The 22,071-nt window shown below is 40.7% G+C and overlaps 1 protein-coding gene across 6 annotated transcripts; it reads right to left on the bottom strand.

Moving 5' to 3' along the window:
* Positions 1-12,159: 12,159 nt before the first annotated feature.
* On the bottom strand, positions 12,160-14,632 carry LOC121970106. Of its 6 annotated transcripts, none has more exons than XM_042520559.1 (7): positions 14,116-14,632; positions 13,939-14,043; positions 13,752-13,803; positions 12,844-12,951; positions 12,699-12,762; positions 12,509-12,607; positions 12,160-12,399 (listed from the first exon to the last, which is right to left on the bottom strand). In XM_042520559.1, the coding sequence occupies exons 1-7, from the start codon at positions 14,186-14,188 to the stop codon at positions 12,301-12,303; spliced, it is 600 nt and encodes a 199-aa protein (XP_042376493.1). In that variant the 5' UTR covers positions 14,189-14,632; the 3' UTR covers positions 12,160-12,300. The 6 variants fall into 6 exon arrangements, 3 of the variants coding, with proteins under 3 accessions (XP_042376493.1, XP_042376495.1, XP_042376494.1); XM_042520561.1 differs by having other exon boundaries at positions 13,939-14,027; XM_042520560.1 differs by having other exon boundaries at positions 13,939-14,010.
* Between the last annotated feature and the right edge of the window lie 7,439 nt (positions 14,633-22,071).

Genomic DNA, 22,071 nt, shown 5'->3' with positions numbered 1-22,071 from the left:
TCGTACAGAATTTCGAGGTCATAAAGGGGGACTGGACAGCGACGGAGCATCTCCAGACGACAAATAGGTATAAAGGTAATTTTATAGTTTTTATATTTGTAGTAATATTTGAGTTATAACTTAACAGATATGGAGCGATATACACATTTATGTGATTCTAGATCCATGTTTAGATTTATAGAAATTGATGGTGAGTTAGTAGATCTATTTATTGAGGATATGATACTTGAGAATAGATTGATTCAGATAAAGTAACTAAAGAACAAAATATTTCTATTCGTAATCTAGTAAATCGGAAATAATAATAATAATAATAATAATAATAACTATAAATTAAACTCTTCCAAACATGTTAATTGGTTTACTAATTGATTCTATTGTAATTTATTGCTTAATAGAGTAAGATTGATTTAAACTAGTAAACTTATATGATAAAGGAGTATAGAATGTTAGCCAAATCTTACTAGTCATGATTGTCGTATTCATGAAGTTGCTAAGGTTCCTCGAACCTTTATGCGGAAAATTGGTAGATTACCCACTTTCAGACCGCAGCGACTGACTATCTCTCTACCGTCCGGTGATTCATTGGACGTCACTCAGGAGGTCAGAGGTTGCCCGTTAGATTTTGGCAACATGATACTTACGGTAGATCTTTTAGTATTGGAAATGGTTGACTTTGATATTATTCTTTGTATGGACAGTTTGTCAGCGTATCATGCCACTGTTGATTGCCAGACAAGGGTGGTCACATTTCGGCCTCAGAACCAACCCTTGTGGGATTTCACTGGCATCAGAGACGATGACATATCGACCATTTCGGCGATTCAAGCGCAGAAGCTGCTGTCACATGACTGTCATAGTTTTCTGTTATCCTTGATTCATACTGAAGACACCAGTATTTCTCAACTCTCCGACGTAGCAATAGTCCGAGAGTATCCGGATGTATTTCCAGAGGAGTTACCAGGTTTGCCTCCCAGAAGGCAAGTGGAGTTTGCTATTGAGTTGATTCCGGGAACCGCGCCGACATCAAAAGCTCCCTATCGTATGACACCAAAAGAGTTGAACGAACTGAAGGTTCAACTCCAAGAGCTTTTAGACAGGGGATTTATACGCCCTAGTGCTTCTCCATGGGGTTCTCCGGTATTATTTGTCAAGAAAAAGGATGGTACTCTGAGGTTATGCATTGACTACAGACAGCTGAATGTAGTGATCATCAGAAATAAGTACCCCTTACCACGGATCGAGGATTTGTTTGATCAGCTCAGAGGTACATCAGTGTATTCTAAGATTGATCTGTGATCCGGATATCATCAGCTGAGAGTTAGAGAATATGATATTTAGAAGATAGCATTCCGTACCAGATACGACCATTATGAGTTTTTGGTAATGCCATTTAGGCTTACCAATACTCCAGCGGTGTTTATGGATTTGATGAACCGCGTCTTCTTGGAGTATCTTGATCAGTTTGTTATCATTTTCATCGATGACATATTGGTTTACTCGCATTTCGAGGAGGAACATGCTCAACATCTTCGCACAATCTTGGAGACTCTTCGACGACATCAGCTACACACGAAGTTCAGCAAGTGTGCTTTCTGGCTATCCTCAGTCAGTTTTCTGGGACATGTGGTCTCTAGTATAGGTATTTTAGTAGACCCTCAAAAGATTGAGGCTGTCACCATTTGGGAGCAACCAAAATCAGTTCAGGAGATCTGTAGTTTTCTGGGACTAGCTGGATATTACAGACGGTTCGTCGAGGGTTTCTCCCGTATCGCTATGCCGTTGACACGCCTGACTAGGAAAGGCGTGAAGTTCACTTGGACAGAAGACTGCGAGACCAGCTTTCAGGAGCTGAAGCGGTGATTAGTGTCGGCACCAATTTTGGTTTTGCCCGCTGGAGAGGATGGATTTGTACTCTACACCGACGCGTCTCTTCAGGGTTTGGGAAATGTTCTGATGTAGCACGGCAAGGTAGTCTCCTATGCTTCTCGACAGTTGAAGGAGCATGAAAAGAACTACCCAGTACATGATCTAGAGCTAGCTGCCATCATCTTTGCTTTAAAGATTTGGCGACATCATCTGTACGGTATTACATTTGAGATTCTCACTGATTATAAGAGTCTCAAATACATTTTTCACCTAAAAGGAACTCAATCTCCGACAGAGTAGATGGATGGAGTTCTTGAAAGATTATGATTGTACCATTAGCTATCATCCCGGGAAAGCTAATGTGGTTCCCGATGCACTCAGCAGGAAGTCCAGAGGGACTTTGGCTTGCCACCGAGTTTCAGTCACAGACTTGGTTCAGGGTTTCTCCGAGTTGGGCCCTCAGGAGTAGGGATAGACAGAGCAGGGTATTTTGGTTACCATGGTTGCTCAGTCGTCGATCAGGACGAGGATCCGAGAGGCCCAGGCCGGTGATCAGTATTTGTAGCTTATTGGCAGCCGGATAGCTTCCGGTCAGTAGATCGAGTTCACACGAGATGAGGAGGGTATTATATACTTCCGAGGCAGATTATGCATACCTCAGTCTCACCCGGTCTTGCAGGAGCTACTTCAGGAGGCTCATCACTCTCGATTTAGGATCCATCCAGGTGGGACCCACATGTATCGAGATTTGAGGCGTTCCTACTGGTGGAACGGTATGATGAAAGACATCGTAGAATTTGTAGCTAGATGTCTTGTCTGTTAGCAGGTGAAGGCTGAGCACCAGAGACCTGGCGACTTACTTCCGCGGATTCCTATTCCTGAGTGGAAATGGGAACACATTACCATGGACTTTGTGGTGGGTTTGCCGAGGACACGACGAGGCCATGACGCGATTTGGGTAATCGTTGATCGATTAACCAAATCCTCGCACTTCTTAGCGATCTGGAAGACTGATTCCCTGGATCGATTAGCAGATATGTATTGCCGGGAGATCATTAGATTACATGGTGTCCTTTTGACCATTATTTCGGATAGACATCCCCGGTTCATGTCTCGTTTCTAGCAGAGTCTGCACCAGGTCTTGGGCTCTCAGCTCCGTTTCAGTACAACTTTCCATCCGCTGACAGATAGACAGTCAGAGCGGATCATTCAGACTCTAGAGGACTTGCTGAGGTCATGTGTATTGGATTTTGGAGGTAGTTGAGAGGACCATTTTCCATTGGTAGAGTTCGCCTACAACAACAGCTTTCATTCGGCTATCCAGATGGCACCATTTGAAGAGTTGTATGGTAGGCATTGTCGGACACCCACCCTCTGGGATGAGGTTGGGGAGGCCCAGCTGTTGGGACCTCATAGAGCTCAGCATGAGGCAGAGTTGGTCTGTACTATCAGACGGAGGATGTCAGAGGCGCAGGACCGCCAGAAGAGTTTTGCTGATCGGAGACGCAGATCCCTGGAGTTCTTTATTGGCGACCATGTTTTTCTGCGAGTTTCACCCACGAAAGGGGTGAAGAAATTTGGCCTCAGAGGTAAGCTAGCTCTGTGGTACATTGGCTCTTTCCAGATTCTAGAGAGGATTGGAGCAGTAGCTTATCGTTTGGCACTACCACCGTCCCTGGCAGGCGTCCACGACGTATTCCATGTGTCTATGCTGATAAGATACATACCCGACCCGACACATGTGCTGACAAATATCTCAGTTCATGTTCAGCCTGACGTCTCTTGCTCTCTCCCGTGCCGACCTTCTCGCTAGCTACGTCTCTTGCTCTCCGAGCAATCTTCCGCTCTGGCTTCTCGTCCCTCGGAACCAGCGCACGCTTCCTTCTCGTTCACCGGGGTACTCTTCTGCGGCACCTCGTCCCTCGGACGCACCGAGCCTGTCGGCTCTCTCCCCGTGCCGTCCTTCTCGCTAGCCGCGTCTTCCGCTCGAGTACCTGTGCTCCTAAGCTCCTGCACACTTAGACACAAGGTTAAAACAACACATGACCTAACTTAACTTGTTGATCACACCAAAACAACCTTGGGGTTCCAACAATCTCCCCCTTTTTGATGTGATCAACCCAAGTTAAGCTAGGGACAAAATAGATATGAAAATTAAACATTTTAATATTGCAATCATGTGCAACAAGATAGAAAAAATTAAATTCTATTTTTAATTTTTCAATTTCTACCTCCCCTAGACTTATACTTTCCCTTCTCCACCTTTGATCACAAAAAAATGGGGTTTCAAGAAAAACAATCTAAGGGTTAAAGACTTAGAAAAAAAATATTTCAAAAAAAATATTTCTAAGTTAAGGAAAATTTCTAGGTAAAAAAATTTCCAAGTCATTAAGACCCTTTTTTTTTTTGTAAATTTTGAGAACTTTGAAAATTTTGCAATAATTTTCACAACAGCAATCTCAAAATATTAGAGAAAATTTCTAAGTTAGGAATAACTTTTGGAAAATTTCTAAGTTTTCACCATAAAAAAATTTTTCTAAGCCCAAAACTTTATGCAAGAAAATTGATAATATTAAAAAATTTTCTATGCATTTATTTATTTATTTTATTCTAATACTTTTATCAGAAAGTTTTAAATTTCCATTTCAATATATCATAACTTCTTAAATCACACTTTTTCAGATTTAAAGTAAATAATATTAAACATGCAGAAAATTCTTTTGACGAAATATTTGGTAAAAGATCTTTCAAATATATTTCAAGTTTGCAAGATTTGTTTGAGAAAGTATTTTATAACTTGCAAGACTCTTTTGACAATACTTTTATTTGGCAACATTCTTTTAGCAAAATAATAGGTAAAACATCTTTCAGCAATTTTTCTATTTTACAAGATTCGTTTGACAAAAGATTTTTTAATTTGAAAAATTTCCGAAGATATAAAAAATTCTTTCGGCAATGTGCAAGATTCATTCGAAAAAATATTTTGTAGTTTGCAAGAATTTTTTAACAAAAATTCAAATTTGCAGGAGTCTATTAATAATGGATTTCTTAATCTAAAAAACTTTTTCGAAGATTCAATTTCTGATTCGAAAAATCTTCAGGCAATTTTTCGATTGATTGAACCAATTGATCAGAAGTTCGAGTCCATACCTGACTTACCTTTTCGATAGTTGATTCTCCTCCTGTCGAGTTGCTTTCTTCCGAAGTTTCTCCCCCTTCATCGTTGCTCATTCGGGATGGGCTTTCTGTGGCTTCGGGATGGAATTCGACCATTGAGTTTGTTGGGGCTGTCTCGGTAATTTCTTCCATCTCGGATTCTTCTGATGACGACTCGATGTCTATTGAGGAGATGACTTCAACCGGTTCTTCGTAGAGATTTAAGAACTTTTCCCAAAGTTCTTTCGCGCTTTTTGTACTCTCTGACTCTGTCGAAATCTTCAGTTGGTATTGCGCTTAGAATGTGAAATTCTGCCCGACCGTTTGCCATTGACTCGTCACGTTGCTTCTTGTTCCAGAGGCGTAGATCGAGTCTTTCTCCGTTCGTGTTCTTCGGTTCTTCATAACCAAATTTTAATATTAAAGAAATACCAAAATCTGAATTAAGGTATACCTCCATTTTTTGTTTCTAGATGGAAAACTCCCCCCTCGAATGCAGGTGAGTAGTCGCTAGCTCCGACCATCGTTTTGTTGCTTCAGATGACGGTTAGTCCTTCTGAGGCGTCTCAGCTCTGATACCACTTGTAGGACCGTTGGGCCGGCTAGGAGAGGGTTGTTGGATAGTCCTGTAAACACAAAAAGCAAACAACAACCTTCCTCGAACTCTTTAAGCTAACACTTGTATATATAAAGTAAGCTGATAAATTAAAAGCATAAAGAAAAAGCGAGGCGCAAGTGTTTACTTGGTTATAACCGATGTGTTTGTTAATCCAAGGAAGATTAAACTCACTAAAAACTTCTTCAGGCGGAGAAGCCTCGTACAACGTTGAAGCGCAGAAACAGAAGCTTAACTACAACTAAAGTGTACAAGTGTTTGGAAATGAAATGCTCGTGATTGTTGAAAAGCTTCTGGACCAAGGCTATATTTATAGCCTTGGTCGGGGCGCCCCGAAGGGTTCCGGGTGCCCTGGGGGAATAAACTTTATCCCCCAATGATAAGATCGAGTCAAAACTCGATCCTGGTCAAAAGGCTGGTCCGGGCGCCCCGGTCAGTTCCGGGCACCCCGGACCTCGAAAGTCAACTCTGGTTGACTTTTTCGTCCGGGACCTCTGCTCCGTTTCAGTCTCGCCTCGGTCTGGGTCTTCCGCTTCGGATCCGCTTACTTGGGTGATCTGTGCCATCCGGAATAGGGCTCACCCGAACCCAACTTCCGGTCTTCTCGAGCAGGCTTCCACTCCAGCTCCTCGTCCCTCGGAGTCGTCGCATGATTCCTTCTCATCCACCAGCGTACTCATCCGCAGTCTTCGTCCCTCAGTCGCACCAAGCCCGTCGGCTCTCTCCCGTGTCGACCTTCTCGCTAGCTGCGTCTCTTGCTCCCTGAGCAATCTTCCGCTCCGACTTCTCGTCCCTCGGAACCAGCGCACGCTTCCTACTCGTCCACCGGGGTACTCTTCCACGGCACCTCATCCCTCGGACGCACCGAGCCCGTTGGCTCTCTCCCCGTGTCGTCCTCACTAGCCGCGTCTTCTGCTCGAGTACCTATGCTCCTAAGCTCCTGCACACTTAGACACAAGGTTAAAACAACACAGGACCTAACTTAACGTGTTGATCACACCAAAACAACCTTGGGGTTCCAACAGTATCATTCCGACGAGGAGGCTACATGGGGGTTTGAGGATATGATCCGAGCTCGATACCCCCATCTTTTCACTTGAGGTATGTGGGTTAATTTACCGTTCAACGTTTATACTTTTTACCTGTTATTAGTATTTGCTGATGGTAGATAACGAAATTTGGGGACCAAATTTTTATTAGTGGGGGAGAATGTAAAATACTAAAAAAAAAGGGCGAATAATAATAAGGGAATTTTTCGAAATATTTTAGAAATTTTTCGGAGCTCATATGGACGAGTTTACGTAGATAAAAATTGGGCCTTGGGAAAGCCTGTTTAGGCTACCCCACTAAACGAGGAAAAGTTTTATTTTCCTATTTCCATTTCTTTTTCTTTTTATTTTTCTTTTTCTCCCATTATTGTGTCGTGACCCTCTCCCCTTCCCCCGCGCGTCTGCGTCTTCTCCTCCCGTGCCCTAACCGGCGCCGTGACGGTTCCCCTCTCCTCACAATTTAAGCCGTGGCCTAGGGTTTTGTCAAATCCCTTCCTCTTCTCGTCTTCTCCCTTGCCGAACCTGATTCCCCCTCTTCCTCTCTTCTCCTTCCCTGTTAGTTAGAGCCCTAGAGCCAATCATTTGATGATTATTGTATGGACTCATTGTATCATATTCTTGTATATAAATAAAGGCATTTGTTTTTGGTTATTATACTTACTTGTATTAGTGTCAAATAACTAAGTATAATAGCGTCCTTGAGTAGAAGGTTCTTACCTATATCAATCGATTGGTTGAATCGATAGTGAGATGATATAGGGAACACTACTCTTAATCATTCCTAGTCGAGTATTAACATTCAGGGACAATGTTAATGCGACGAGACTAGCATGTAGGTCAACTCGATGACTTGATCTCACAAGTCATTGATATGGAGATATCAAGTTGACACATGGGTATGTATTGGAGAATGTATACTGAATGACTCGTTATGAGAAAGTATCATGGATCATTATATAAGTGTCATATACTTTCTCATGTGGCTATTAGTATGACTACTAGTCCTTGGACCTGAAGTCACCATGGTTCCCTACATAAGGAGTTACGTACTTTGGCTTTGTCAAACGTCACTCGTAACTGGGTGGACTATAAAGGTGATTACTGGGTATGTAAAGAATTATACAGAGGGATGTGAGTGATGTAGATGGGATCTATCCCTCCTATATGACGGGAGTGACATCAATATTCTTGATAGAGTGAGACCACGAAGTGCATGACCATGCCCAAATGAGTCAATATGAGATATTGAGTTCATTTGATTGAGTGAGTCTACTTGGAGTTCAAGATTTAGATTGATTAGAGGATGACACGGTCTATGCCTCACATTGATCAATCTAGATGTCTAGGATAGAAGGACATTGTCATATATTGTGAAGAGTCACAATTAGTAGTCACAAGGTGATGTTGGATCTCAACATTCTTGTAACTTGGGTAGTAATGATGTGTTGCTAGATGCCGCTCATTACTTATGCTTCTAAATGGGTTTAGGAGCATTTCCAACGTTACAAGAACCTATAGGGTCACACACAAAGGGCAATTATATGGAGATTAGGTTCATTTGATGAACCTAAAGGATTAGGTTCATGTGATGAACCAAATTGGATTAAGAGTAATCTAAATTGAGCTAATTGAGTTGGACTCAATTTGGTTCATGTGTTAAGTGAGTCTAATTTGGACTTAGACTCATTTAATTAATTTAATTCAATGAATAGAGATTCATTAAATTAAAATTGACTTGAACCAATGGTTAGATTAGATCAACTAAGGGAGAGAAGTGGTCAAGTTTGACTTAACTTGAGAGGAAGATGAAGGGTTAAGTTTGACTTGACCATTTGCCACCTCATTGGTGAGTTGGCAAAGAGTGGACCAATGATGATACTCCACATCATCATGTTTGCTTAAGTGGGATGCCACCTCATGGGAGTTACCAAGAGTTGTGACTCTTGGTATCCCATGGAGGTTACAAACCTCATGAGGTGGCCGGCCACTTTTAGTGTGGAATGAATTGATTTTCATTCAAGAGAATTCATTTCTTCTTCTTCCTCTCAAGCTCTCATCTTCTTCTCCCTCTCCTCCACCTCCTTGGCCGAAACTTCTAAGGGTGCTAGCACACCTTTTTTTAGTTGTTTTCTCCATCTCTTGCTTGTGTGGATACACATAGAGGAGTGTCTATTTTGATACTCTCGAGATCCGGCGAACCTTGGACGAGCAGGATATGCGAAGGGCTTCGAATCAAGGGTAAATTTCTTTTCTTCCTTGTAGATCAAGTGTAGATCTAGGTTAGAAACTCGTACATGAAGTTTTTCGAAATTTTATAAACTTTGCACGGATCCGTGGCATGGGTTTCGGGGTTTCCGCAATGAAAAAAGCAGTTTTTGCGGCCCGAAAAACCCAACAGTGGTATCAGAGCCACGTGCAAAGCATGTACGAGTTTTGTTTTTGTTTTTATGACAAAAATTCAGATCTGTAATTTTCTGTATATTTGTGATTTTTATAGATTTTATGGGTATTTTTCTCGTAGAAGCGAAGCACAAGTGTTTAGACACTTGCAGGCTTCGACTACTGAGAAGATCTTTCCGAAACGGCAAGGTTTTGCCCCAAATCATTTTGGGACAGTGGGTTAAGGCACTGTAGGATCACTAAGGAACATTCGCAATGGTTATATCGCGGGTAGGGGTGCTTCCCCTGACCCCCGCAAGGGGCTTCGTTCCGCGATTGCGCCCGAAAATCGCTAAACGGGACCGTCCGGAATTTTTACTCATAAAAATTGTAAAAATTATGGAAAATTTACAGAAATTTATAGAAATAACATAATTTAGAATTATGTATTATTTTTTGATAGTCATGGCCCAAAAGACCCAATTAGATTGGAAAAATTGTGTTGCAATTCATAATATGGCCTGCGTGCCATTTTGTGTTTGTGCGTGTTGTACTTGATTCACGACCTGCGCGTCGTGCCTTCCTCTATTTTATATTCCTGTTGTAAAATAGTTTTTAGACTCGAATGTAACTCAATTTTCAAAATTGTAATGTACAAAATTAGAGCGGTGGAAGGTCCACTCGAGACGGAGTTACGAGGAGGGCGCGAGCAACACAAGGTGGTCAATGGAAGGAGCTTGAGAAGCTGTTGACCTTAGGTTGACCATCCAATCTTCTCATTGGCTTGAGAAGATCGTAGTAGGGACATGACTAATCACAAAAATATTTAATTAATTGCTTGTGTGTGTATATGTGATGCATGCTAGAATAGTAATTAATTAGCGCCTTGACGATTAGATTAGATCTAAATCGCGTACATGATGCGCCCTAACGATTAGATTAGATCTAAATCGTGTATATGATACACCTCGTTGATTAGATTAGATCTCAATCGCGTCAACTCGTAATGCCTACCATGCCGTGATACCTATCACTATCTCGATCACATATTGTTGTTGAATCTGCCAAAGTAGAGCAACACATATTATCTTGGTAGGGTACGGAGGGACAATCTTGGTCCCGCCTATCAACGCATGGGTGAGTACAACTCAATTAGATTGAGCAACTAGTTAACTCAATTGGATCGAGTTTAACTATAGGCATTTTCCAATGGGGTAGATAGGTCAAAATCACGTTTATATTAACTCTTGGGCGTATTAGCCAAAACTAACTCGAGTTTTAATATAAAATGCGGATCTTGATCATATAAATAAGAGTTGCATAGAGATGTAATTGGTAATTAGTTACCTACCAATCATACTAAGTCTTGGGCAATTTAGCCAAAGCTAACTCAAGGCGTAGTATGATGTGGATCTTGTCCCACATAAATTATAGAATTCAGTGGGAGCATCATTTAATTAAAGGCCTAATTAGATGATTAATAGAATATGATATTTATTTATTTTCTGTATTTTTCTGTTGTCGATAACCATGACGTCAAATATGAACTCTTTCTCCCTGCGTTCCATCCTTGAGAAGGACAAGCTCAACAGAGAAAATTTCTTGGACTGGTACAGGAACCTGAGAATCGTTCTCACACAAGAACGTAAACTATATGTTTTGGAGCAGCCCATTCCGGAGGCACCTCCTGCCACTACCACGCGAGCTGACCGTGATGTTTACAAGAAGCATCAAGATGATGCATTAGATGTGTCATGTCTTATACTCGCGACCATGAACTCTGAATTTCAGAAGCAACACGAGTTGATGGGCGCTTATGATATGATTGAACATCTTCGTCAACTATATCAAGGACAAGCGAGGCACGAGAGATTCAAGATCTCTAAGGCACTGTTTCAGTGCAAGATGCAAGATGGGACTCCCGTAGGCCCATATGTACTCAAAATGATTGGGTACATAGAAAACCTACAGAGGTTGAGATTCCCACTTGGCCAAGAGCTGGCCTCTGATATGATCTTGCAATCCTTGCCAGATAGCTATAGTCAATTCGTTCTAAATTATAACATGAACGAAATTGACAAGCCACTGCCCAAGCTGCTTAGCATGTTAAGAACTGCTGAGCTCAACCTTAAGAAGGTTAAGCCCAACTCTATTTTGATGGTGCAAAAGGGCAAAGGCAAGGGCAAGCCCAAAGGCAAGGGAAAGTCCTAAGCCAAGGGTAAAGGCAAGGCACTGAAATCCAAAGGAGGGGTCGCCAAGGATGCTACATGCTTCCACTGCGGTCAGACCGGGCACTGGAAGAGGAACTGCAAAGTGTACCTAGAAGATCTTAAGAAGAAGAGAAGTGAGACTTTTACTTCAGGTATCTATGTTATAGAAGTCAATCTATCTATTTCTTCATCATGGGTATTAGATACCGGATGTGCTTCTCACATTTGTACTAATGTGCAGGCGCTGAGAAATAGCAGGGCATTGACGAAGGGCGAGGTGGACCTACGTGTAGGCAATGGAGCACGGGTTACTGTTGTTGCTGTAGGAACTTATCATCTATCTCTGCCTTCTGGGCTTGTATTAGAATTAGATGAATGTTGTTATGTGCCTGCTTTAACTAAGAACATAATTTCAGTTTCTTGTTTGGACAAGAAAGGTTTTTCATTTATAATAAAGAACAAATGTTGTTCAGTTTATTTCACTAGTAGAATTTTGACTTTTTACTTTATATATATTCACCGAAGTCATAGATAGATAATTACCGAAGTAGACGCACATGAAGTAATAAGGTACTATTTTACTTCATCTTATTACCGAAGTTGTATATAGGAAAAAAGCGAAGTCTTTGACCGGTTCAAGGAGGCAAAACTGGTTCAAGGTTGGACCGATGTTGAAGTAAAAAAACATCTTTTACTTTATTTGTTTTGTAAAGTGTCGAAGTAAAAAATGATATATAACTTCAGGATTTAAATGGATTGCTGAAGTAATAGATGATATGGAACGTCACGGTTTATATTGATTGATAAAATTAAACTATATATATATATATATATCCACAAAATGACAAATGCCATAACAATCCAGAAATTTATCCATCAATCCACAAGTATATATATATCCATAAATTCACAAGCATAACTTAAAAATACATCCACATAAACCAAAAGTGTATCCACAGGTACGTATATCCAAAAATCCATAATGTAAAATAAAATATTTATCCTAATGTACATGACCCATTTAGGCACCTAGATACGAGTAGATGAATTCGCTCCATTCACTTCTGACTTCATCATATTGAGATTGATTGTAATATTGATTCTTGATTGTTCCTGCAAACTTTTATGTAAAAAAAATACAAAAATGCATTAGATTTATAAAATCTACAAAAGTATATTAGATTTATAAAATCATTACATTTATTATATATCATAAAGAAGAAACTCACCATCTTCTCCAACTGTGGATTTTTACATTCAACTATCTCTTTCATGTACCTCATCACATAATATCCACATTCAACAGAACCACTTTGTTTTAGATTACCCTATAATGTAATAAAAAAAGTAATGCAACAATTACAATCCAAATAATAAGAACTATCCATTCATGTTTTAATATATATGTACAATACATACCATCAATTGCTTAAAACCTGATACTTTAGCAATACCCTTTGAGGCATTATACATCTTGACCCCACTACATTTTAAAAAGTAAAAAAATTATATTTTTCATATTTATAAGTGAATGCATTCAAAATCAACGCAATCTACTACCTACTTGGTCGCCATAGATTTCCATGCATCGTCTCGGTTTCTATTAGACATACAGTCCAATAAATATATTATATTTTTATCTTCATTCACAATAGTCAAGATCCAATGGTACCTGCAAAAATAAAAATATAACATTGACTAATATGTAGTAAGAATTGATAAATAATTAAAATATTACCCAGTGTTGTATGGGAATCGACAATATGTTGTGATGTGTCACGACCATCTTTACCAAGTGGGCATGTAGGTATGTTGTCGGGATCCACAAATGAAACATAATCAACCTTGTCTTCATCTCTCAAATATTTATAGAGGTGATTGCACTCAAATATTATATAACTCTGTAAGAAATGTTTTAAGGTGTGGGCAAGTTTCAAATAAAATATTAAAATGCAAATAAACATTGTAAGTTAACATATCCCATGTAAACCCAAAATCTGTCTAGTACCTATCTCTCTCATTTCCATAAAGCACAAGATATCTTCTCTCAGCAACCACATACTTTTAGGATGTCCAAACATATATAGTGTCCTTAAACTCTATGTATATGCTTACTGTTGATGAGAATATGATGGTTCTAACATGATTGAATTTGAATCATCAATCACTAAAAGATACACAAACTTAACGAGGCTTCTTTTACTGCAAAATTGGATAGAAGCAAATTGAGCCTTATTATCCTTCAAGCAATGTGTTCCTCTGAAATATTCAAATGATGCAAGAACATGGAAGTTAACAAACTAAAATAAGCACAGAGCCTGAGTATTTGTAAGGAATAAATTGTTGATGAAGTACGCAACATATGTAAGACTATAGTTTTTCCAATAAATAAACATTAGCTTAATTGAAATTCAAGCTCAAGACTTGTTTAGCATTTGCAAGTCCTTTCTGTAAGAGTTCACCCATAATTACCTCCATATACGTTGGCCTCTAAAGCAAAGTATTGTTCCATTCTGTAAAATAACTAAAAGTAAGAACTATTAATATGCAAATATTTAAATGCCAACAAAAGAAGAGCCTGCAAAGTGAAAAAAATATTGTTGATTAAATACACATATAATCATAAGATTCATCCATTCTTTTAAAGTCCAGTATTTACCAAGATTTTGTGACGAGATGTTACTCAGAATGCCAACAAAAGGAATCTGGCGATCCATGTAGTTTGATGAACCTAATAGTGTAGATTTCCTATAAGAGCAAGAATCTAAAGACAGGCACCAACCTCCACCTTAGAGTTCAAGTATGGGGAATTCAATATCAGAAATAGATTGATTACCTCCAAGTGCAGCACCACTAGCGCCAAAGCCTAGAAAAGTCTCCCGAAATCCATGAAAGAACTGACTGCTCATGAAGGACGAAGCATCGAGGAGCAGACGAATTGAGGAAGGGACCGAGGCGAGGGAGAGGGCAGAGGATTCACGCACGGTTCTCGCTGGGTATATCCGAGTCTAGGAGCAACTCCAGGAGGAAGACACCGTCGCTACTGTAGCCTCTGTAGTTGGCAGACGCTTGGCTAGGTCTGAAGTGGCACACTTCCTCTAGCAACCTCTTTAGTTGGCTCGAGGAATTGGGAGTGGTTGAGGATGGCGGCGTAGCCAGTGAAGGGGCCAAGCAGGGCGGGCCGACCAACGAGATGACTCCGGATGCTCACGGAGGGGAAGGACAAGAGCGAGAGGGAGAAGAGAGGTCGGTGCCAGAGACTCCTCCGCAGCCGCCGCAGGGAACCGGAGAGGGAAGGCGACGTTGCGGGAAGGGTTAGGTTTAAAAAATGAAAATGCTGGATTGGAAGTGAAATAAAAAGTTGCGGGGTGAAATGGCAATTAAAATTAATTATATCCGATTGATCTTTTTAACTTCAGTTTTTACTTCAGTATTCATAAATTTTTTTTACCTTTTTTACTTTATCAAATACATTAGGTCAAAGTAATAAGATACCAAACAAAAAAAGTGAAGCCCGCATTTTTTTTAAATGAGAAGTAAAACATATTTTTTACTTCCTTAATGTTATTATCGAAGTTATTTATTATATAGTACTTCGAAATCCCTAATTACCAAAGTTATTTGTGCGGAAGTAAAAATCGATTTTTCTACTAGTGTTTAAATGATATATTCTATTGTAGTGCACCTCTGATGAACGGACTCTATATTCTAGACCTTGAGAACCCTATCTATAACATAAGTACCAAGAGGTTCAAGTCAAATGACATGAACCAAACCTATCTCTAGCACTATCGCTTAGGTCATATCAATGACAAACGCTTATCCCAGCTCCATAAAGATGGATTGCTGGACTCATTTGATTTTGAATCATATGAGACATGCGAGTCATGCCTTCTAGGCAAGATGACCAAGACTCCCTTTAGTGGATACAGTGAGAGAGCGATTGACTTGTTAGGTCTTATACATAGTGATGTATGTGGCCCTTTTAATGTCACTGCTAGAGGTGGTTATAGATACTTCATTACATTTACTGATGACTTTAGTAGATATGGTTATGTGTACCTAATGACACATAAGTCAGAATCCTTTGAAAAGTTTAAAGAATTCAAGAATGAAGTATAAAACCAGCTTGACAAGAGTATTAAGATACTTCGATCAGATCGAGGTGGTGAATACCTTAGCCATGAGTTTCGTGACTATCTAGCTGAGTGTGAGATTCTATCTCAACTCACTCCTCCTGGAACACCACAGTGGAATGGTGTATCCGAAAGGAGGAATCGTACCTTATTAGATATGGTACGATCTATGATGAGTCACACAGATCTTCCTATGTATCTTTGGGGCTATGCTTTAGACACAGCAGCCTTCATTCTCAACCGAGTTCCATCCAAGGCTGTAATAAAGACATCATATAGGATATGGATTGGGAGAAATGCCCAGGTGTCTTTTATGAGGATTTGGGGTTCTGAGCCTTACGTTAGACGTCAAGTCTCGGACAAACTGGGACTCAAATCCGATAAGTGCTATTTCATTGGATATCCCAAGGAAACAAAGGGATATTACTTCTACATTCCCAGTCAACACAAGGTAGTTGTGGCTAAGACTGGGGTATTTCTAGAAAGGGACTGTGTTTCTAGAAAGACTAGTGGGAGTACGTTCGATCTTGAAGAAGTTCAAGATGTGGACTATAGCACTGAAGCCTCGATGGAAGTTGAACTGGAACCACAAAGTGTTGTGGATGATGTTGTTCCACAAGGAGTTGAGGAACCATAATCAGTTCAAGTAGACCTACCTCTTCGCAGATCTGATAGGGTACGTCGTCAGCCAGAGAGATACTCATTTCTCTTGTCTGACCATGATGACGTTGTGCTCATTAAGGATGAGCCTACCTCCTATCAGGAAGCTGTGATGAGTCCAGATTCTGAGAAATGGCTAGAGGCCATGAGATCCGAGATGGAATCCATGTACACTAACCAAGTATGGACTTTGGTTGATCCACCTGAAGGGGTCAAACCCATTGGGTGTAAGTGGGTCTTTAAGAGAAAGACTAACATGGATGGACTTATTTATAAGGGTCGCTTGGTAGCTAAAGGTTTCAAGCAAATTCATGGTATTGACTATGATGAAACATTTTCTCCAATAGCGATGTTTAAGTCCATTCGGATCATGCTTGCTATTGCAGCATACCATGACTATGAGATATGACAGATGGATGTCAAAATAACGTTTCTAAATGGAAACCTGCTCGAGGATGTGTACATGACACAACCTGAGGGTTTTGTAGATCCACAGCATACTAGCAGAATATGCAAGCTGCATAGGTCCATTTATGGGCTAAAGCAAGCTTCTCGGAGCGCTAATCTTCGATTCGATGATGCAATCAAATAGTTTGGTCTCATCAAGAATGAAGATGAACCTTGTGTCTACAAGAAGGTTGTTGGGAGCACAGTTGTCTTCCTTATATTGTATGTGGATGACATACTACTCATTGGGAAAGACATCCCTTTGCTGCAGTCTGTCAAGACTTGGCTAGGGACTTATTTCTCAATGAAGGACTTAGGTGAAGCATCCCGCATTCTAGGCATACAGATCTATAGAGATAGATCTAAGAGATTGCTTGGCCTAAGTTAGAGTACATATATTGACAAGGTACTCCTACGGTTTGCCATGCAGAACTCCAAGAATGGATTTCTGCCGATGTCACATGGCGTGAGTCTTTCGAAGACTCAAGGTCCCTCTTCTAGAGAGGAGAGAGACCGCATGGATCAGATCCCTTATGTCTCAGCCATAGGATCTATCATGTATGCCATGCTATGTACTCGTCCTGATGTCTCGTATGCTTTGAGCATGACGAGCAGATACCAGTCAGATCCAGGTGAAAGTCACTGGATAGCGGTCAAGAATATTCTTAAGTACTTGAGAAGGACTAAAGAATATTTCTTGATATATGGAGGCGATGACGAGCTAGCTGTAAAGGGTTACAGTGATGTCAGCTTCCAGACTGACCAGGATGATTATCGATCGCAGTCAGGGTACATGTTTTGCATAAATGGTGGTGCTGTGAGCTGGAAGAATTCGAAGCAAGACACAGTCGCCGATTCTACAATAGAGGCCGAGTATATTGCTACATCAGAGGCAGCAAAGGAGGCAGTTTGGATCCGCAAGTTCATCACTGAACTTGGGGTGGTTCCTAGCATCGCTGACCCTATCGAGCTCTATTATGACAACAATGGAGCAATTGCGCAGGCTAAGGAACCTCGCTCACACCAGCAGACCAAACACATACTATGACGCTTCCATCTCATTCGAGAGATTATCGAGAGAGGAGATGTGAAGATTTGCAGAGTACCCACAGAGGCTAACATCGCAGATCCCTTGACCAAGGCTTTGGCACAGAGAAAGCATGATGGTGACACTAGGTCATTAGGCCTTAGAGCCTATACTGATTGACACTAGTGCTAGTGGGAGATTGTTAGTTAGAGCCCTAGATCCAATCATTTGATGATTATTGTATGGACTCGTTGTATCATATTCTTGTATATAAATAAAGGCATTTGTTTTTGGTTATTATACTTACTTGTAATAACTAAGTATAATAGCGTCCTTGAGTAGAAGGTTCTTATCTATATCAATCGATTGGTTGAATCGATAGTGAGATGATATAGGGAACACTACTCTTAATCATTCCTAGTCGAGTGTTAACATTCAGGAAAAATGTTAATGCGACAAGACTAACATGTAGGTCAACTCGATGACTTAATCTCACAAGTCATTGATATAGAGATATCAAGTTGACACATGGGTATGCATTGGAGAATGTATACTGAATGACCCGCCATGAGAAAGTATCATGGATCATTATATGAGTGTCATATACTTTCTCATGTGGCTATTAGTATGACTACTAGTCCTTGGACCTGAAGTCACCATGGTTCCCTACATAAGGAGTTACGTACTTTGGCTTCGTCAAACGTCACCCGTAACTGGATGGACTATAAAGGCGATTACTGGGTATGTAACGAATTATGCAGAGGGATGTGAGTGATGTAGATGGGATCTATCCCTCCTATATGACAGGAGTGACATCGATATTCTTGATAGAGTGAGACCACAAAGTGCATGGTCATGCCCAAATGAGTCAATATGAGATATTGAGCTCATTTGATTGAGTGAGTCTACTTGGAGTTCAAGATTTAGATTGATTAGAGGATGACACGGTCTATGCCTCACATTAATCAATCTAGATGTCTAGGATAGAAGGACATTGTCATATATTGTGAAAAGTCACAATTAGTAGTCACAAGGTGATGTTGGATCTCAACATTCTTGTAACTTGGGTAGTAATGATGTGTTGCTAGATACCGCTCATTACTTATGCTTCTAAATGAGTTTAAGAGCATTTCCAATGTTACAAGAACCTATAGGGTCACACACAAAGGACAATTAGATGGAGATTAGGTTCATTTGATGAACCTAAAGGATTAGGTTCATGTGATGAACCAAATTGGATTAAGAGTAATCCAAATTGAGCTAATTGAGTTGGACTCAATTTGGTTCATGTGTTAAGTGAGTCTAATTTGGACTTAGACTCATTTAATTAATTTAATTTAATGAATAGAGATTCATTAAATTAAAATTGACTTGAACCAATGGTTAGATTAGATCAATCAAGGGAGAGAAGTTGTCAAGTTTGACTTGACTTGAGAGGAAGATGAAGGGTCAAGTTTGACTTGACCATTTGCCACCTCATTGGTGAGTTGGTAAAGAGTGGACCAATGATGATGCTCCACATCATCATGTTTGCTTAAGTGGGATGTCATCTCATGGGAGTTACCAAGAGTTGTGACTCTTGGTATCCCATGGAGGTTACAAATCTTATGAAGTGGCTGGCCACTTTTAGTGTGGAATGAATTGATTTTCATTCAAGAGAATTCATTTCTTCTTCTTCCTCTCAAGCTCTCATCTTCTTCTCCCTCTCCTCCACCTCCTTGGCCGAAACATCTAAGGGTGCTAGCACACCTTTTTTTGTTGTTTTCCCCATCTCTTGCTTGTGTGGATACACATAGAGGAGTGTCTATTTTGATACTCTCGAGATCCGGTGAACCTTGGACGAGTGGGATACGCGAAGGGCTTCTCATCAAGGGTAAGTTTCTTTTCTTCCTTGTAGATCTAGTGTAGATCTAGGTTAGAAACTCGTACATGAAGTTTTTCGAAAATTTATAAACTTTGCACGGATCCGTGGCATGGGTTTCGGGGTTTCCACAATGCAAAAAGCGGTTGTTGCAGCCCGAAAAATCCAACATTCCCTGCCCAAGCGCCGACGACGCACAAGCCACCGTCGGCCGAGCCGCCTCCTCTATGCTAGCCGCTGTGTGCCACTCGACCTCTCCCTCTACCCTAGGTCTGGTCCCTGGGTGCCGACCGAAGCTTCCCTTCCTCCTCGCGCCAAGCAATAACGCTCCTGTGCCCTAGACTGGGTCCACGACCACCGGCGACCCATTCCGACGCCTCCTTCCTTCCGAGCAGTGGAGATTTGGCCTAGGGCTCGAGTTCACCTGCACATCTCTCCCCTTTGCCCGATTCAGTCACGTAAGCTCTCTGTGATAGTGCTGACTTAGGGTTTCCGGTGGCCGGATTGGAGGTAGGTTTTCCTCCTATATTTGGATTTAGGAGTAGGGTGTTATTCTTGCTAAATTTGACAACCAAACTGAGTTACGCAGGGATCTCATCACTTCCAGCCAGATCCGAGGAAAGCTATAGCTTCTTGTTGGAACCAGCAATGTCCCACCGTTGGACTTCTTTTCCGGCAGTGAGGGAAAACTTTCGGAGCTGCCAAATCTGAGTGGTATCACAGCGTGTACCTCCAACAACGACCAGCAGAGAAATCCCTATATCTGGGTGAGTTTTGGATTGAGGTAAATGCATTGTTATTAGTATAAATATGGATTACATGGTTAGTAGTATTATGTAGATTGGATTAGCTTTAGATTTTTAATCTAATGTTATGATTAGGGTTAAGACAATTAACCCTAGTTAACCGTTGGATTTAATTTAGGCAGGTTGAGATTTATGGTTTAGGGTTTTTCCCTAAATTGTTCTTAAGAATTTTATTTAGCTATTCATTTGATTTGTAGCTAAATAAAATGTATATATATTGGTACCACAGGACTTTGACGCGAGACGAGCATCTCGACGTCGGAATTGGACTAGATTGGACCTTTCTATTGGAGGCGGGTACTTTGACTTTATGTCATTTGATATGCATAGTAGTGTTTTTAACAAATATCAATGATTATGTTTTTTATCTGCTTCGGTTGGTCACTACCCGATCTATTATATGTTTGTTTTGTTTACTTGTTATGCACTTCATGTTAGTACCTACCTGATTATACATGCTTATAGGGGTAGTGACACAACCATGTTTTTATTATGTTCTAGACCTAGGTTTTGATACCTTATCTAACCTGTGTACCTTGACCATTGATTTGGTCAATTTGTTATAGGGTACACATTATATATATGGATATGTTCAGGATATTTTCTATGCTTAGTGTCATGCACCATCTTGCATGATTGTATGTTGTGCGATAGTCAGCTCCATTATTGTTGAGCACATGGCCAGTTACATGGATTGGCACACACCACCACTCATGGGTTAGTGGTATATTCAGGCAGGGTGTGCTGCAACAAGTGCTCGGTGGTGTTTCGCTGGGATGCTCATGGGTAGTGTGACTGCAGCGTGGTAGCACGCCGGGATCCCTCCTCGTCATCGTGTTCCGAGAGATGAGAGCATTGTGCTCCCCCACTTATGATTTGGGGTAGGAGGATAGGTATACTCCGACAGCATCCCGTCCACTCGGTCACTCACCAGGAGTAGTGATGGCAGAGTGCACGGTTGTCACAGCCCTACCCACTCGGTCTCACCATCATGTGTGAGATGGCTGACTGGCAGTAGGGATGACCAGAACATGTCATTGACATCATATGCATGATGTATTTATTGCTTGTGTTTGCTGCATTTTTTTGCTGCATTTGGATGGATGCATATGATTGAAATGCATACAGGATTTATGACACTCGGTCCGACGACCTTGTTATATTTATACCCAGGTCCTGGATAGTATAGTTTTCTCCTGTTTATTCAGTTGCATATTTATCTTTCTTATATCAGGAGACTATACGCATGATTACTGCTAGTTGTTATTTTATTACTATGCATGTCGATATTACCCGCTGAGGAGTTGACTCACCCCGTGGTTATTATTACATTTCAGGTTGAGGCTGTCGGGAGAGTTCCAATCGTCAGTCCCCTGCATATTGAGGATATATTTTGTCTTTTGGTTTCTTCTTATACCTTTAGACTTGTTCTACTTTTGACACCTGGACTCTGTATGGTTTTACTTTATTGTCGATGAGTTTTATTTGGATGTGTTTTTGCTACATGCCTGCCTGGATGGCAGAAGAGGTAAGTTCGTTGTGATTTGTGTTTTATGGGTGTAGTGGAGTAGGGTATCGATTTTTAGTTTTATGGGTGTAGTTGAGTAGGGTTGTTTTTGAGTTTTCTTATCACTGCTTTAGTTTGTTTACTATTAAACTGCATGGATGCTTGGTTGTTGTATTTTTATTATTGTTATTGTTCTGGCTGTGTTGGCCGAGGTATATGTGGCCCTGAGGGCAATGTATAAAGTTTCAGATTGTCACCCGTATAGGGGAGATACTGTCGAAATTTTATTCGAGCAGGGACTACCTGGGGCGTGACAATTTATTTGGTATCAGAGCCAAGTTGGCGATA

The sequence above is a fragment of the Zingiber officinale genome, chromosome 4A (genome assembly GCF_018446385.1).
Source record: "Zingiber officinale cultivar Zhangliang chromosome 4A, Zo_v1.1, whole genome shotgun sequence".
Taxonomy (NCBI): Eukaryota; Viridiplantae; Streptophyta; class Magnoliopsida; order Zingiberales; family Zingiberaceae; genus Zingiber; species Zingiber officinale.
This window is presented reverse-complemented; position numbering and strand designations above follow the sequence as displayed.